The sequence below is a fragment of the Leptopilina heterotoma genome, unplaced genomic scaffold (assembly GCF_015476425.1).
Source record: "Leptopilina heterotoma isolate Lh14 unplaced genomic scaffold, ASM1547642v1 Lhet_223, whole genome shotgun sequence".
Taxonomy (NCBI): domain Eukaryota; kingdom Metazoa; phylum Arthropoda; class Insecta; order Hymenoptera; family Figitidae; genus Leptopilina; species Leptopilina heterotoma.
This window is the reverse complement of record NW_025110941.1, coordinates 827,543-846,772: the sequence shown is the minus strand read 5'-3', so window position 1 is coordinate 846,772 and position 19,230 is coordinate 827,543. Positions and strand designations below refer to the sequence as shown.

General features: G+C 28.6%; 1 protein-coding gene across 6 annotated transcripts in view; it reads left to right on the top strand.

Moving 5' to 3' along the window:
• The window catches only part of LOC122502218 (titin-like), a 128,887-nt gene that overhangs the window by 57,323 nt on the left and 52,334 nt on the right, over positions 1-19,230 (top strand). For all 6 annotated transcript variants that reach the window (XR_006301621.1, XM_043612158.1, XM_043612155.1 and 3 more), the window contains 2 exons: positions 7,256-7,571; positions 14,320-14,821. Coding sequence is in view for 5 of the 6 variants with exons in the window: in XM_043612158.1 (XP_043468093.1) it covers positions 7,256-7,571; positions 14,320-14,821 (818 nt within the window). In the remaining variant the exon portion in view is untranslated. The remainder of the gene's footprint in view (positions 1-7,255; positions 7,572-14,319; positions 14,822-19,230) is intronic.

Sequence of the window (19,230 nt, the reverse complement as noted above, 5' to 3'; positions counted from 1 at the left end):
GAACGGCCCTTTTGTTGAAAAGTGGTAAAAATGGACTATTTCAACGTTCGAAGAAACATTGAAAATCTCAAAAACTGAAATTTTTATTGGATAATCTTGTTCCCTGATGTCTAAACTATAGAAATATTGCTTTGTAGAAATTAAAAGTAGTGTACACTCTTTAAAAATAAAGTTTTATTAGGAACGCCATTTCGGTGTTTTTGACAGTCTGGGCCTCGGCGCGTGGAACGCCATTTGGAACGCCCTGCCAGTGAAGTGGTTAATAATCCAAATAAGAAATTTTGTTAAACTGCTTAAAACTATTGAAAAAATTGTTTAAATAAACAATTGTTGTTATGTATTAACTTTTTACCCATTGCACCTAGAAAGACACATTTATTTCTAATTTTGAAATTTATGGAGCTACTTATCATAACTGATAAATATTAAATGTCAAATCAATATTTTAGCAATTATTTTTATTAAATATGATAAAGGAAACAACCATGGGCGAATCGACTTTTAATATTTATCAGTTACTATATGATTAGCTCCATAAATTGCAAAATCAGAAAAAAAACTACGTTTTTCTAGGGGCAATAGGAGAAAAGTTAATAAATAACAACAATTATTTATTTAAACAATTGCTTAAATAGCGATTTGAAATTTTATATTTATCGGTTATTATAAAAAGGTCCAAAAATTGCGTCTTCCTATTGAAAAATAACACCAATTTCTTTAACAATTGTTCAAACAAATGCTAAAATAGCAATTTAACATTTATCGGTTATTATTATAAGTAGGTCCGAAAATTGCAAGATTAGAAAACAACTACATCTTTCTATGTGCAATGGGTAAAAAGTTAATATATATCAACAATTAATTTGTCTAAACAATGTAAAATAATAACTAGAGCAAATTTAATATAATATATTTAATTTAATTGATTGATTTAACATTAAATATTAATACCAATAAAAGCTGCCAAATATGCCAATTTGCTTTTCTCTATTTTGTTTACAGAATTGTTATAAATTAGCAATAATAAATTGTTTAAATAAATGAAAAGTTCATTGTAAAAATAGTACAATATATTATTTATCCCTAGTAACCAATAATAGTGAAGTACCTTTATGATTCCATCTTTTTGTACATTATACAAAAAACAATACTCTTGGTGTGTTTTATAGTCAGCGTACATATTTTGACAATCTTAGTTATAAATAAACAATAAGGATTGTAAAATTTTTTATTGATTTATTATCGTAACCAGAGCAGCTATTAAAAATGACAGTTAAATTCAGCATTTCAAATTCGAATTATCAAGAAATGAATATTTCACAGGGTAAATTTTAAACCTATTAATATTACGCTCGCCGGGTATGCTTACGTATTTTTGTGCGTAAATTATTAAAACCATAGTAGAAATTGCCGCACATGGTGAAAACCATAAAAAGACCATAAAATCATATGTTTTGCGATTATCTTATAACTAACTCTAAAACAAGAGTTTAATTGACATCTAAAAGATGTCACTATTGGTTGATAAAGTCGAACTCTTCTTTCATAATTATAATTCTGGTATTTTCAAGGACCTTAATTTTTGTTAAATACTGTTTGTTTATTGTATCATATAAAAAATGAAAATTCTGTAAACTTTCGAACCGTTGTTGTATGGCAAGTGTTATCTATTTATTTCCAATTTGAGCACATGTTTTTGTTGCTCTACCTCCAAAACAATGATTTGTCCTATTATTTATTTTAAAAATATTTTATCTTATTATCTATTTCTAACCACGAAATTGTATTAACAAATTATTGTTGTATCGCCACTATTATTTAAGGAATCTATTATCATACGAATGATTGCATAGATTATGTCAACCCTAAATATTTTTAAAACAAATGTTTCGCAATATTCAATTGCGGTAAGTTAAAACTATGATAAATGAATTTCATTCCGATTTTTGTGTATTTGTAAAATTTTATATCTCTTATGTATATATTATATCTCTTATTTTATATCTCCTATATATTTTTAGTCCTGATTCCAGCTAGTGTTCACAGCGAAAATGCATTAGCCAATGAAATAGAGAAACAATTCTATTAACAAAGAGCTTATTTCTTGTAATTATTTGGATCTAAGGCCACAACCCTCTGGGCACGTAAACGTCTTTGTTCTAGAAACGTTCCTAAAACGTTTCTAGAACGTTTCATGTCCTCCACATAACGTCTTAAAAAGGTTTTTATAACATTGGATAAATCCGTTATGTAGCGGACATGAAACGTTCTAAAAACGTTTTAGGAATGTTTCTAGAACAAAGACGTTTTCGTGCCCAGAGGGAATTAACAAACAGTATTTAACAATAATTATAATTTTGAATCAGCGGAAAACTAACTATTTTATCGCAGTTTTTACTACAGATTGTTACCTGCGTCTTCTGAAACTTTAAGAAGTAGATAAATGTCAAATTTATCAGGCTTTTTGTTTGTACTTAATTACATTATTACCCTAGGTAGGTAATAAGTCGAATCCTTACACGGTCCTATGTATATTTTCTGGGTAAGATCCAGGTAGAACAGCTTTATGTGCCAACATGGGTTCTACCCTACTAAAAATAACCCATATGAGATCTTATGCGGGTTCTTACACAAAAACCCATTAAAAATCCCATTATCTACTAAGATTAGTCCCATGTAAAAGCACATGTTATATGAATTCACATAGGATTTTATGCGTATATGACACAGGATTTGATATGGAACTTGCTTATTGTATTACATTAAAGATCTAATGTGAGAATATTCAAAGGATCAAAAATTATTTCATTAAGTGGGGACCCTCATTTATTGCGTCAAAAAAATCGATTTTCTGGAAATAATTTTAATCGATTCTAGAACTATTTAAGAATATAACTTTCAAATTTTAAGTCGATATCTGTATTATTGCAAAGAAGTTACAAAATTTCATTTTTCATGCGTCGTCTGGTGAAATGTTCACCAGAATTCGGAGTTTTTTTCTGTTTTGGCATTCCATCTGCCTTCTTTCTTTATTCAGGGTACCACTTTGAGTATAATTTGTAATTTCTATGTGGCAACCCTACTTTTATTTGTTTGACCTTCGCGTCACTTTTTAAAAAAAAACTTCAAACGCATTTTTCTCGAAACACCATTTTCTAATTTTGTTTTCACGATTAAGAACACCCTATTGAACCAATCAGGCTTTATGATACCTCATTTTAAAGATAATTAAATAATCTTCAATGTGACATTTAGTGTTTCTTGAAAAAAAAAATTTCATATTTTTTTGGAATTTTAAAGTCAATTTTTATGCACGAAAAATCACTTTTAACATAAAAGTAGGTAAAAATAATCAGTCTCGAAATTTTTTTTAAATCGAAATGTTTCATCGAAGGTATTATCCTAAAATTTAAAGAAAAATTTGGTTTCTTTGTTTTAGAAAAAAATCCAGAGCGCTAGAATGTACACAGATAAAATGAGGTGTCATGGACGCCGTGTATATTTACATACTAAAAATGTTTTGTTTTTTCTCCAAAAATTTTTTTAGACCGTCAAAACATGTATTAACCCTAGAAGGAGTACGTTAATTTACTCACCCTCTAAGGAGTAACTGGGGTGTCCCGATACCCCACGCTTTAAACTTGTTTTATAAGGTTTATATTTAACGTAAAAAAATTTATTATAATGAATTGATTGGTTTTTCAGTAAGGAATACAATACTATTATTCATATTTTGATAAATTAAAAAATTTTCGAAAAAAGCCAAAAAAACACTAAAAAATTGCAAAATTGACTTTTTTTACAAAAAACGTTGTAGTTTCTTAAAAATTTGACTAATTTAAAAACTATTTTAGGTTTTTAAAGTTAAATAGATACACTTTTAGGGGAAAAAATTAGTTTTTGTATTTCTTTCAAAAAACATAATTATTTGAACATCTGAAGTGAAAGAAATTAAAGACAATTGACGAATAGTGAAAATCATAAAAATGAACTATAAAATGGACTTAAACAATTAATATTGACTAAAAATGGTGTTATAAATTAAAAATTTTACAAACTTAATATATCTGAATATATTAACATTAAAATTAATAACTTATGAAATGATTCTGTAAATTAATATTTAATCAAAGTTTTAATTAACAATTCTTAATACCTCTAATATATGTTAAAATATTATTAACAATATAGAATTTATAATTTAAATTTGACTGTCATATATACTACATTTTTTCGTATTAGAATTTAATTTCTGACTGTAGAGACAGCACATAAATTTTTAATAAATCTTAACTCAAATTTCATAAGTTGTTACAAATACAGAATGTCTATTTTTCATAAAAATAGAATTTTTGTATAAAAATGTTCCTTTTTTATAAAATAAAACTTTTTCATGCATAACCTATCAATTTATACTTTATCAGATGATTTTAACTGATTAAAAACGATTTTTTTTAAATTTGAATTTACCTATCTTGACAATTTTTCTAACGTTAGGGAGTAACTGGGGTGTCCAGACACCCCAGACGTATTTTAACGGGAGATAGAGCTCTTCCTAGAGCAAAACTTTTAGCGGCACATACAGGTGTCAAAAGATAGGTTCGAACTAAATCATCAACGGGTTTTGAGCGTAAAAAAATTATTGGTTAAGTCATGGGAATACTTTGAATTTTGCTTGGGGTGTCCAGACACCCCAGTTACTCCTTCTAGGGTTAAAGTACCCTATAAATTACAAACCGTTTGAAGTTATTTTACCCGAGAAAAAAAATCCCAAAAATGACGCATTTTTCGACCGTCTAAATGAGGCTCCCCCCTTAAAAATTAAATTATTTATTGTAATTGTATTGAAATTTATTAGAAAAAAGGATTTGATACCTGGTGTATTCCACGTCAGTTCAACACAAAAAATTTTACTAGGTTTTGGGATTCAGTTGAAATTTAGTAGATTATATTCTCTAGTAGTAATAAATAAAATCCTTAAGCAATTTTAAAAAATTTCAAAAATTGACGGACATATTGGATTTTCAATTTTTTTGTACTTTTTTTTGAAAATTATGTATCTTTAGTTCTACTTAACGGATTTTAGTTTGTGACCTCTTAAATTGTTCGTATTGAAATATATTTTTATTTAAGAAATTAAAATTAAAAAAATTATTTAAATTAATTGTTTAAACAATTAATTTAATTTTTTGAAAAGCTATAGAAAAAATATGAAACCTTCAATTTTTATTATTTTTTTTACCATTATAGTAGCCATAAATGTCTTGAACTTGTCCTGAAATTTTCATCGTGGGACAGCCAGTAGTTTTCGAGAAAAAAAAATAAATCTTAAATCCGAGCATAGCGCTGTAGCGCGCCTTTACAATGACGGATTGAATATTTTAAAAGGTAAATAGAGACATTTTAAGAGTACAATACTAAATTATGCATTACTTGAAAAAATTTAAGTTTTAAAATAAATAAAGCGACGAAAATTAAGGAAAATAGATGTACCATTTAGGGGAGAGTAGGCTACATTGAACCAGCGTCAACAGTGAACCACTTCAATTTTCTGAGAAATGACTGAGTGAAATTGTTTCTTATTCAATATGTAACTTAGTATTACCGAAGCAGACTATGTCCAAAAATTTCCGGCACGTAGGTTTATTATTTACAAAGAAAAACTAAAAAAAAATGTTTTTCACGTACAAAACAAAAAATTTGGTGGAATTATAATGACGTTTTTTATTAAAATAGGAAGTTTTAAAAATTAGTAAACTTGTGATTTATTTCGCTTAGGGTGTCAACTTCAATATTTCGATGTGATAAAGAATTTTAAATCTTACAAAAATTTATTATAAACAATTTTTGTTGTAAATGTCATGTCTATACAGTGAGTGCAGCATCATTAAACCACCCGAATTTACAGCGTATGTTTAATTTTAAGAGTGGTTAAGTTGCCTGCTCTACTAACTAGTAAGAAAAATACTGGAAGACATGCATTCATTACAATTGCCAACGTGATAAACCTAAACCGTCACTTTTGCTACCTAACCTGACATCGAAATATATTAATCTCCTATATTAACAAATCATAACTATTTAACAACAAATTTATATTTTTTTGGGTGGAAAATAAGATTTTTTACAATGTGTAAGTGGAAATATTATTTTCGAAGTAAATTGTAGTATTTTATTAGAGGTGGTTCATACATACTTTGAACTTCGCTTGGGGTTCCTAATTTTATTTTGGTTAAGTCAACCTGAAAATTCAAATATTATTTACAAAACGTATATATATATATACAAATGTTAAATGATTTTCAAATAGAATAAAAATAATTTATTGCAAAGGAGGTTTTTTATTCTTTAACGAGGGAGTTTCTGAGGTCTTACAGTTATTCTTTGCGTATTTTTTTCTTTAAAAACTGTAAATACTTTTCAATCTTTAGTAGCAGAAAAAAGCTTTGTTTACATCTATACTGTATTACAGTTTAAGCTTTTATTTGTCAAAATTGAAAACAAAAATCATTTTCTTCTATTTACATTTCAAAAGTGGTCATAGCTTCCGAATTTGACAAATTATCACGAGTGAGGATGACAGATGAGAATAGATTCGTTTTTGTTTACGCGACCGCGCAAACAACAAAGTGCGTATACTCAACCTACAGATGAAAGTGTGCGGATTTACGTTTTATTTTTTTCTCAAATACTACTAGCTGTCCCATGATGGAAATTTCAGGACTAGTTCAAGACATTTATGGCTACAAATGGTAAAAAAATGAAAAAAATTGAAGGTAGCATATTTTTTCTATGGCTTTTCAAAAAATTAAATTAATTGTTAAAACGATTAATTTAAATAATTTTGTTTAATTTTAATTTTTTAAATATTAATATATTTTAATACGAACAATTTAAGAGGTCACAAACTAAAATCCGTTAAGGAGAACCAAAGATATATGATTTTGAAGAAAAGAGTACAAAAAAAATTAAAATCCAATATCCAACCCACTAAAGATCTCACGTAGGATTGCAATGTGGGCATTTTCAGTAGGGTATAAAGGAAAATACAAACTGGGACCTAGTTAAAAAAAGGTGAAATCTAGGTAAAACCTATAAAGGGACATTACGCAATTTCTACACGGGTTATTATATTTTAGTTTGTTAAAAATATTAATAGCATTTACTATGGAAGCTCTAGTTGAAGTTAAAAAAATTGTACAATATAACATAAAAATATAACTATTAAAAATATTCACAGAATTAATCATTTCAGAGTCAACTTTAAAAAACTGCGTCCAAGGGCTCCACTCTTCAAAGACTCGAAAGTATTCCAGGAATTGCAGAAAGAGGCCACAGCAGAACCTCCACTAGTTCAGGAACTCAAACGTAATACAACCTTCCTTCAAAGGCCAGAACGACCCATACCAAAACCAAAGTCTACTAATGCTGAAGAAAACACACCAACTCAACCACAGGAAACGTATAAAGTCGTGATAAAGAAGCAGACGAAAAAGAGTATTACTGAACGTCTTGTAGAAAAAGGTCTTTTGGAGCCAGGATGTGTAAAGTGCTCCGAACAGGGATCAGAGGTAAAAATGTTTGTGCCAAGTTGGGCAGTTGAAGCGGACACACAATCCTCGAACTATGTTAATTCCTTCGAAGCAAACAAATTGGTGAATTCTGAAACCATAAATATTAACGATTCCGCGGGAATCACAAATTCTGCTAATTCCTCTGAATCCTCAAACGTTTTGAATTCCTCTAAAACCTTGATAAATAGGAATTCCCCAGAATCAATATCCAACCTACATTCCTTGATACCTGAAGGATCCAACTCGAATTTAAAATCATCCAAGTCGTTGGAATCAATGAGAGTGACATCAGATTCCTCTCTGACAATGAACAAGTGCGGATTCATCTGTAAACCTAAGCGACTGTATATGAGGAACCGATACTTTGAAAACTACTTTTTAAGAATGAAGCGCACAGGCGTGAAGAAGGAGAGAGTCAGTGGCTCAAAGCTATATCGAAAAGGTCGATACTTGACAAAAATTATTAACTCCTTGACCCAGTCACGCTCCAATCGTAAATCAAAAATTAGATCTAATAAGTTGATCATTCGGGGCCACTATGTGGAGAGGTATCTGGTTCGCAAAAGCACTTGGGCAATTGCGAAGGCAAAATATGGTATTCAAAGCCTTTTTTTCTCTCAGAAACGTTCATCAAAAAATTTCCAGAATAAAGGTCGATATATGAAACGTATTTTAGCGCAATATATGGCTTCTTCAAAAGTCGTTTTTAGTTCTCTTTGCGTTTCCGGAGATACAGAATCCTGTTCTTCTGGATCTAGTTTCCTTTCCTCGCTTACTAATGAAATTTTTCATAGGGGTTGTAAGAGGTTGTGGTCCAAATACAGATCCGATTCTGGATGGATTGATTGGCTTAAGAACTTAAGTGGTATTTCGTTAAAGGTGACAAAGAAATTCCCTGGGGAAGGAGAAATTTTATGCAATGAAAAACCTCTGGACATGGAGAATTTGAACGATAGTCGCCGATTGTCTTTCGTTCCAACAGTTCTTTTTGATGGCCTCACTAATAGTATTGGAGTTGATTTCACTAGAGTTGTTGTCTACGCTTTCGTTCCCTGCGCTTCGATGGTCTTGCTCTATGCATACAAATAGAAAGGTGTCAAATTAAGAAAAACAATTTGAGACAAAAACATCCTTAAAACATTAATGTCTATTCAAAAGTTATTTCAGAAACATCTTAAGTTCTAAAACGCCTTCTGCACATAAAATATCTTTACGTTTTTGAGAACGTTATTCACATTAATCACTTTATCTCTTCTTTAACAGTAAACGAACTTAAGATATAGATGAATATTATAATAAAAGTAATATTTTTTGGAACTGCAATACAAGTTGTAAAAGACAGTACCAGGAGAGACGTTAGTAGAGGAAAGTTGTTTTGGATACACCGCAAAGATTGGTACACCGCGTTCATTCTAACGTATAAACTAGTACAATTTTCCTTTCTAAGCAAAAATTTTCTGCATAATTAATAGCATGCACAAATTTTAACATACTAGTGTATTCAAAATACAATATATAGTCTATAGTATACTAGTGTATTAGAAATCCACTATAGTTTAATTATACAGTATACAAGTGTTATAAAAATAAACAAAAGTACACTGTTCGTAAAAAGCAAATCATTTGAAAGCAAACCTATTTTTACCCTCTTTTTGTGCAATAAAATTTTTTCTGAAACCTTTGTTGTAATTTGTATGATACTTGTTGACTGCAACAATTTTTCTACTCTACTTTTTTCCGTTACTTTTGAATGTATTCTAATATTCTTCTGTCACAAGCAGGTGTATTTTTATATTAACTTATTGAAAGTTTTTATATCATTTTTAAGGTGTACCAACCTATGCTTTAAGTGGCTTCCTCAACAATTTTTCAATTTTTTTCAAAAAAGTAAATTACTTCTGTAGTACTAACCCAATAATTTCCCTTAGGAAATCCATTAGGAAGCAAAACCATTACTTTTTAAATTATAGGCCTACAAAATTTAGAATTTTGTCAGACCCACAAACGGGATAAGTCATTTCCGATGTAATTTGTCACCCTGAATCCAAAACTGGTAGCGAAATTGCTCTATCACGTCAGGATTCTGAGATATTCTAACCTAAAAGAGTAAAAAAGGCCATTTTTGGCAACATTCGACTCTCCATAAAATCTACAAAAAATTTTTTGTATTATTGGAACAAATTTTAAAAGAAAGTACAATTATTCACCTTTTAAAATATTCTACACCCAATCCGATCCGACTTTTTTTTACTAAGATACAACAATTTAAAGTTTAGGTTACACGACCTAAAAACTGAAAAAAGGAAGAAAAGAATAATTGGAAAGTACTTTAACTTAAGCATCTGATTCTTAATATTTTGGGATTGTTGATTAGAAAACCGATGTCAGATTTTCAAAATTCAAAATGGCGGATCCAATATGGCGTATGTCAAAATAAAAAATTCATCGGATTCGCTTGAAACTTTTTACTCGGGGGTTTTTGAGGTCGCTTATTACGAATCCGATGTCAGATTTTCGAAATTCAAAATGGCGGATGTAATATAGCGACATATTTTTAAAAAATTTAACGGATTCGCTTGAAACTCTTCACTCGGGTGTTTTTGAGGTCGCTTATTAAGAATCTGGTGTCACATTTTCGAAATTTAAAATTATTGTGGATCTAATGTGGTATTATATGTTAGTAAAATCGAAGAACGTAAAATTCAAAGTCTTTTGAGTGCTTGAAAAAAAGATTTTCACACCTATAGATATCTAAATTGAGAAAAGATGTATTTACAGGTCCAGATATAAGCAAAGGAGTGATTCTGTATTATATTCTAAAAACGAAACCAACTATACGAAGATCCTTTGTAGAAAAATGTGTAAAGGTTCATAAAGAAAAATAAAACTTTCAATTTTCTTTACTAGAAGAGTGTATAAATTATGCCCTAAATGTTCGAGTTTTACGTTCTTCGAATTTACTAACATATAATACCATATTAGATCCACGATAATTTTAAATTTCAAAAATGTGACACCAGATTCTTAATAAGCGACCTCAAAAACCCCCGAGTAAAAAGTTTCAAGCGAATCCGATCAATTTTTTATTTTGACATACGCCATATTGGATCCGCCATTTTGAATTTTGAAAATCTGACATCGGTTTTCTAATCAACAATCCCAAAATATTAAGAATCAGATGCTTAAGTTAAAGTACTTTCCAATTATTCTTTTCTTCCTTTTTTCAGTTTTTAGGTCGTGTAACCTAAACTTTAAATTGTTGTATCTTAGTAAAAAAAAGTCGGATCGGATCGGGTGTAGAATATTTTAAAAGATGAATAATTGTACTTTCGTTTAAAATTTGTTCCAATGATACAAAAAATTTTTTGTAGATTTTATGGAGAGTCGAATGTTGCCAGAAATGGCCTTTTTTACTCTTTTAGGTTAGAATATCTCAGAATCCTGACGTGATAGAGCAATTTCGCTGCCAGCTTTGGATTCAGGGTGACAAATTACATCGGAAATGACCTATCCCGTTTCTGGGTCTGAAACTGGTAGGCCTGTTTATCCTTACAACTACATGCGACAATTTGACTTATAATTATAAGGAGAGACGAAATGTGTTCAATCTAAATGGCACTATCCTACATTTCTCAAGTACAATTTTCAATAATTTGAAAACTTTTTTCACTACAGATAGTATTTTTATAATTTCTGTAAGATGTAAATTTTTGAAATGAGAAATATTAACATACAATAATAATCGTCAAATTCTGTTGAATGGTTTCTCTCACAAATTGTAGAGTGTTAATAGGGGATAACGATTATTATCATCAAGTGTGGAAGCGTCATTTATTAAAATGTCATAACAATTACATCTGTAACTCCCTCTCTGTCTACATTTTGAAAAACCTTTATAATTGTGTTCTACGATTTTTGACATCTCTTCGACAGATATTCTGACAATATTAACCGCAAATTATTAAATAAATTTATTATCCAATTTGTAATCAGTCACAATTCAAAAGTATGTAAATTAATCGACTTAAAGAATTATACAGAACTATATATTCATTTATTTATGAAAATATTTAAAAATATAACTTCGTCTGATTTTATATATAATTCTGCTTGGATTTAGAATTCTTATCCTTCCTAAAATTTTGTACAAGATCTTATATGTGACCAGTTGTGGAAATGAGAACACTGAAAATGTACATAAAAACAAACATAGTAATGTACAAAAGTTTTTACATTCAAGATCAGTTACTAATTTATATACATAACTGTATACCAGTACAAGGAAATGTACATAAAAATGTACAAGTTCTACAGTGGAAAATTTTTTCATACATGATCATGTATGGCTTCATGTACATTTTCAATGTTTCAATTTTCGCTAATGGTCACATGCAAGACCATGTATATTTTTAAGTACATAATTATAAACATGAAAATATACTTGATACATATACATATATTTTTAGATCCCTGCAAGTGATCTTGTACAGGGTTTTCTACCGGGTAGAAATCACAAGAGTTAACGAGATACAAAATTTTCACTAACTTTTGTTATAAAATATGATCCAATTATTGGAGAAAACATAAAAAGATTTCAAAAAGGATTATAATCAAAAAATCTGAAAAAGGTTATTATACACTGTAAAAAAGGGAGTTAAATTTTAACTCCCCAGGGGATTCTATGAAAGTCGCACCCATTTGGGAGTTAAAGCGAAGGAAGTTGGATGAAGGGAGTTAAAATTTACACAGTAAAAAATAAGAATCAACTCGATAAGGGAGTTAATTTAATTATTAACTCCAGTGACCGTCAACTCCTTAAATTTTATAAAGTGTATTTTATTCTGGGGTTATGAAAAAAAAGTTTAATTTGTAAAGAGAAAGGAATTTTTTTATTTAAAGCCAAACAATATATTGTGACATATCTATCAAAATTTAGTTACTTCGTAACGTATTAATAAACTAACAACATTTTGATAGATGTGTCATGACTTTTTAAAACGCTATCAAACCAGAAGGAAAGCATATGGGTGTAATTAAACTTTAATTATAACAAAAAATGACTACATGACAAAAGCTTTAATTTTTTCATTGACACCACTGTTTATAAGAAATTGAAGTTTGATCCTACAATAACAATTCAAAATTGTTCACGAAATTTTTTATAGATTTTTGTTAAAGAATTTAATAAAATTCCTCTCTATCGTGATTAAAACAAATACACTCAAAGCCAAAATTAAGACTAAAAGTTACTTTAAATGTCATAATAAGTTTATTAATACCTGACTTAGATTGTTTGATAATTGCTTACATTTTAATTTACTTATCTTCCAAGGGACAAATTCTTAATTCCAAGGGACCAACTACTGTACCTGACGCTTACGAAACAATCCAACTTCTATATCAAAACATTTTCTCTCGGAAGAATATTTTTTAATAAAACAAAAAAAAAACAAGCATAAAATATAATAATTGTTTTTAGATTTTTAGATATGTTTTCTCCAATAAATGGATGATATTTTTTAATATTTTTTTATCCTTTTATGAGGAACAGTGTATTAAATTTACATAAGATACACTGTATCTTATTTATTGCAAGATTTTTGACAAAGGTGCAATATAATTTTTGATTTTCTAACTCAGAAATTTAAAAAATTTTAATTGAAAATCAACTATTAGTGATAACATTAGTTTAACATTTGATAAAGTGTTAAATAAATGTAATAAAGAAAGTTTCTAAAGTAAAATTTTTATATTGAAATGAACATAATACTTATTGAACAGTTTGTAATTTGTATTAGTAAATCCTGTTTCATTTAACGATCTGAAATACGGCATGTTTCAAAGTAAGTAGAAGTGATTGTACAGTAGTTCTATAGTAAAATTATGTAATAAATTTATCGTATGGCTTTATAAATACTTATGCATCTTTAAAAATACTTACACATACTTACGAAATCTCAAAAAGATTTACCAAAGAGGTGAATGATATCACTTAATTCGATTCACCCCATAAATTTAACATGGGTTCTGATCATATCGGATTTCAAGTACTTTTAAAATCGAGTTTTTCACACCTCTAATTTACATATTCATAGAAAACTTTACGTACTATTAGAGAATTTCAATTTAAAATCAAGCATGTTTATTGTTTATGTAGTAGATGATACTATACGCCTAAAGGAAAATAAAAGGCGAAATTTAAGAAAAAATGCCTGTAGTATTAAAATACCCTGACCGGTAAAATTGTAGCTCATAGAAACTCATTTAAAAAGAGATATCCAAATATCCTTTCCTGCTAAACAAAATAAAAGTGACGAAGAAATATATTGTCCGAGTGCCTGCTAACAAATATTTTATGTTGCTTTTTCTGTTTATTTTTAATTCTGAGATAAATATTAAAATATATTCAATAACATTCTATAAAAGTTTAAAACAATTTAAATTTTTTCAAAAAATATGAATATTTTTTATTCCGTGTTATAAAATTCACGAAATCATTTTGTTTTAATTTAATTTATAATCAAATTCAAACATTCAAAATATTATCCATTTCTCATTAATAATAATTAAAAACATAACTCATTTAGATATGAAATTTCTTACTCGTAAACTTCATCTCTGATTAATATTTCACCGTTTTACTTTTGCTTTTTATCCTTATAAAATGCATTTCTCATCTTCAACGTCACTTTCCTCAAATTAAATAAAAAAATATCATTAATATAAAATTATTTTTAATATATAGAACACTACACCAACTAAAACTCCAGATCTTTGTGGAAGGTTAGAAATAGAGGAAATAGATTCAAAAGCCGAAATTGAAATATTGGAAACAACGGAATTGGGAAATAAGAACGAAACGGAAACTGCTGAAGTAGAAAATGAAAAGGACGTTGTGGTGAAGAAGGAAGAAAATTTTCAAGAAGTTATTGATAAAGACGAACAAATTAGCGAGGAATTCAAAGAAAAATACGAAAAAGAGGAAAATTTTGTAAATGAACCAAGTTTAGACGATAACTTTCAGTCTCCACCACAATTGGATGAACAAAAATTAAAGGAACTCGTGTCAACTGAAATAAGTCTTGAGAAGCAACTGGAAAGTGTTCAAAAGCAACTCTTGGCCTTAAAGCAACTACCAAGTGAAATTGAAAATCATCTGAGGATTGTATCAGAACAATTATATAAAATAATGGAACTGAGTGGTATTCGTAATGAAAAAGAAGGAAGCTGCTGCCGTTATTTCAAGGGTAAGAAAATGAAAGAAACAATACTTCTAATAGGCAAATGCTTTTGTATCTTAATTTTAATTAAGCTGTATCTAAAAAATCTTCAATTATCAAAACTTTAAATCAGAAAAATTGTCTTCTAATAAATTAGAAAAACTAGTTATCATTTTGAAGGATATGTCACGAGAGTTCTAAATATCCATGTACTATGATCGGTAGTAAACAAACCACAATAAAAAAATTAAAACAAAAGTATAACACGAAAATTTAGAACATTTTTATTGTTGGTCATCAATGAAAGAACATAATTTTTTAAAAATTTTAATATCAATAACATTTAATTTAAGTAAAATAAATACATAAATTTATTAACTAAGGTAAACAATTAATTATACTAATATTGTATGTATTTAACTATTAATATTTAATTTAGTGTATTACAACAGCATTTTCTATTAGTATACATATATATAAACACAATTGTCAAATAATATGCGATAATAATAATAATACAAGCGATTGAAAAATCCTATTACAAGAATTTCACTTTTCATATCATAGGTAAGAGGAAATATTCAGTAAAATTTTGATGAATTCGCGAGAAAGATTACTTTTCTTAGAGTGGATACAAATTACGCCTTACTAAATTGAACACTTATTACATCTTATTCTCAGCAGACATACATATTCAAAAGACGTTTATAGATTGTTTTTTGCTGATGTCTTTAAGGCCCATATTATCACAGAAGCTGTGGAATGTTGCAGTCTTTAAACAACGTTCCAGGGACAATATGTAAAAATTATTGCACATAGAAAAAACCTAGACTCACATTTGTTGCAACTCATTTTGAGATCAGTATCAAATTGAGTAAATGACAAACTTCAAGTTACTCAAAATGAGTTTGCCAGAAATTCGGATTTTTAGGTTAGTATAATTTTCAAAGTTATTTAAAATTTTAATTATTATTTATAATAATTTCAAAATATTAGAAAGATTTTTAACTCCAGTACGAATATTTAGTAATTTTCAAGAAAAAACTATTACCTAATTATTATTTATTAAAATAATAATTAATTTTATAAATTTTTAAAATTAGTGCTATTGTTTAAGTTGTTTAACGCAGCTGTCAAAACACATGTTTTCACGTTCATAACCTAAAAATGCTTCGCCTTTACTCACAATTTTATTACACGACTATAAGTAATTGACGTTGAAATAAAACAATATAATACGTCCGGTATGTTATTTTTATCGGATAATAATTATTATATTCTATAGATTGGTATAGAAATATTCGTTATTTGACGAAATTTTCTACATTCACTTTGTTACTCAAAATGAAACTGCACTGTCTCACTTCGAAACTTTTAGTTGTAACTCAAAATGAGATGTCTACTTTCATTTTTGATGCGTATCAAATCGAGTCAAATTCTTACTCACTTTGAGTCTAGGATTTTTCTGTGCAGATATATCCTAAGAACATCCCAAAATAATTATAAATTAGTGTTCTGGATATTCCTAGTTAGGGCTCTTAAATATGAAATAACGTTCAAAATGATAAAGAATAATATGTGAATTAATGAAAAAGGTTTAATAAAGTGCTTTTATGAAAGAACTACCGATTTATGCAAAAGAAAAATTATTTTATTCACTGCAGTCAAACAGGGTACTGTCGAAAATGTCTCGCTTTATACTCTACCGACAGTGAATATTGGATAATTTAAACTGATGGTATATTACGGTGGTGAGACTCCGTACACGGAAAGAAAAAGACCGTCAATCATTAATAGACTAGTATATTACTTTGAGACGGGACACAAAATCATTGAATGGATAACACACTTTGAGTCACAATCAGTGACGAGTTGCTTGCCAAAATTTAGAAAACTGTCATCAATATATAAAACTCGTTCACTAAAATTTAGAAAACTGTCTATTAAATTTTCTATGACTATCAAAAGCATTCAAAAAATTCAACTTCTTTCAGAATTATCCCTAATTTTAGACACTATTTGGTACAGAATGAACACATTTTTTTCGTTGCACAGTTCCGATATTTTATTTACACTCTTAGACGCTTTAGACCAACACATTTTCGCACTTATAATAACTACACGTATAAACGCACACTTATAACATTTTAAGTTTAGAAGTGAACTGTTCTTATATACCAAATAACAAAATTTTTCACAACTTGTGAGAAATGATTTTGCACTAATAACTACTTTTTAATTAGCGAGAAATATAAAAGAAAATATATTTTCATCGAGGTCAATTTCTAGACGCAATTCAACTGCAAATTATTAGTTAAGTTAAATATTCACATTACACATAATAGTATATAGGGATATGTATAGCAGACAGCAAAAACACATGGACTATAGAGAAACCGGAAGAAATGCGCATCGGTACACTGCGCAACAATGCGCTAGTGAAGAGCGCCGATTTAGAATACGAGTCAACTAACGTTTCACAAACTTTCACTAATGATTCGTAAACATTCAAACAGCCATTGATAACAATTCAGCATTAAATCTAAAACAATTGGTCACATACTGGCATTCTAATCAATCCATGACTCGTTTTCAATCGTTAAGTAAAGTTAAGTAACCATCAACGGAAAAAGAGTCCCGTCTCAAAGTAATATACTAATCCATTAATGGTTGACGGACTTTTTCTTTCCGTGTAGCTTGCGATTGTCTGGGTTAAGCAAACCTGAGTACAGAGTTAGTACTTGGTGACCGCGCTTCGACTCTCACTATAGCCTGGTGTTTTCTCACTAATTTCGTAATTTATCAAACGGGAGGTTTGACGTTGAGGTATAATGATGTGCACTGTCGATTATTGTCCGGTAAACACCATTAGAACTCGGCTGTCGATAAACCGGTTGTACACAGGAGATGTTTTTTACACTTTCCCTCTCCTATGGCGAGAAAACCCATTAGACGAGTGGTCCAGACAAATGAAAGTACTCTGAATTTAAAGTCGTTCCTGTAGACGCAAAATTAGTAAAAATAAAATTGTAGAAACACTTGTATAGCCAAGATTGTAGTAGGCTTAAGATGGATGTATAAGGGCAAATCCACGAAACTTCTAACTTTTATGATACTCGAATCGAACACTTAAAAGTCCGTATTATTTTAGATTAAAACTTATTGTTTAATAACATTTTCCCAAATTATATACTAAGTAACATTTATGTACAGTATTAGAACAAAATATTAATTTGTCAATTAATTTTATGAGTTTAAAATTGAAAAAACGCTTAAATTTCATTTGAAACTCTTAGAAAAGTTTACATTCTTAACGGTTTTATTTTTCCGGCGTGTAAAATATTAGTTCAGCTACAAGAAAAATAGCAAACAGACCTATGTTTTCAAACTTTTTTCACTATTCCATTAGTGTGCCATGACTGTAAGAAAAGATATGAAGGTTTGATTGAGTGACGACACTTTTTAAGAAAATTTAATTAAACGTCTTCTTATGAAAATATCTAGTGCGGCGTAGAATGAAAATAAAAGTTCAATGAGTTTCTAAATAGACAATAAAATAACGAACATTTTAAGTCCTTTTTCGGTAGTGTGCCTCTATTTGTATTCCTGTAGAAACAATTTAAAGATGTTAATAAAAATCGTGATTTTATTTAAATTTATACATTTTTGAAAGGCACAACTACAATTTTACTTCAAACACGTCCATGTATAGTGTGATCGAAGCATTGCCTCACAGATATTCAAAAAAAGTATGCCGCTCAAAGATTTTGAAAACTATCAATTTTATTAAGTTAAGAATATGCTTAAAATTTCAGAAGTTGAATTTTTAAAAATCAAAAACTTCAATTATTATAGGTTCATTATTTTTTTAAATTCGTATACTTTTGTAATTCTGTCTGCTGATTACAAAATGAACAGTGAAAATTGTCAAATTACTCATTTTTATAGTAAAAAATAAAAAAAACAAAAATAATGATTTCTCGCATTTGTCTCAGTAGCTATAAAAAATATTTTAAAATATTTTAGATAAAAGTTATAGATTTCAATAAACTAGGTTTTTCATGTTCTATGAACTTTTGACCAAAATTGAATATTTTTCGAGAAAATGCAAAAAACTGCAAACTGTCATATAAAAAACTTGAATTTTACATTAAATTTTGAATTGATTTTAAATTTTTTATTCTGAGTAAAAATTTGTAATCAGCCAATCTGTAACTAAAATTTGGTACAAACGGGTATTTTGGGTCGCTGAATCTGAAGTCAGATTTTCAAAATATTGAGTTTCTTTTATCCAATGTGTCCACCAAAATTAAAAAAAAATTTAATTATGTTTTGTGCATGGTGTAAGTAAATAACAATTATTTGTTTAAACATTTATTAAACTAGTAAATATATACAAAACCGTTATAGCTTAACAAAAATTTGCGTCTTTACTT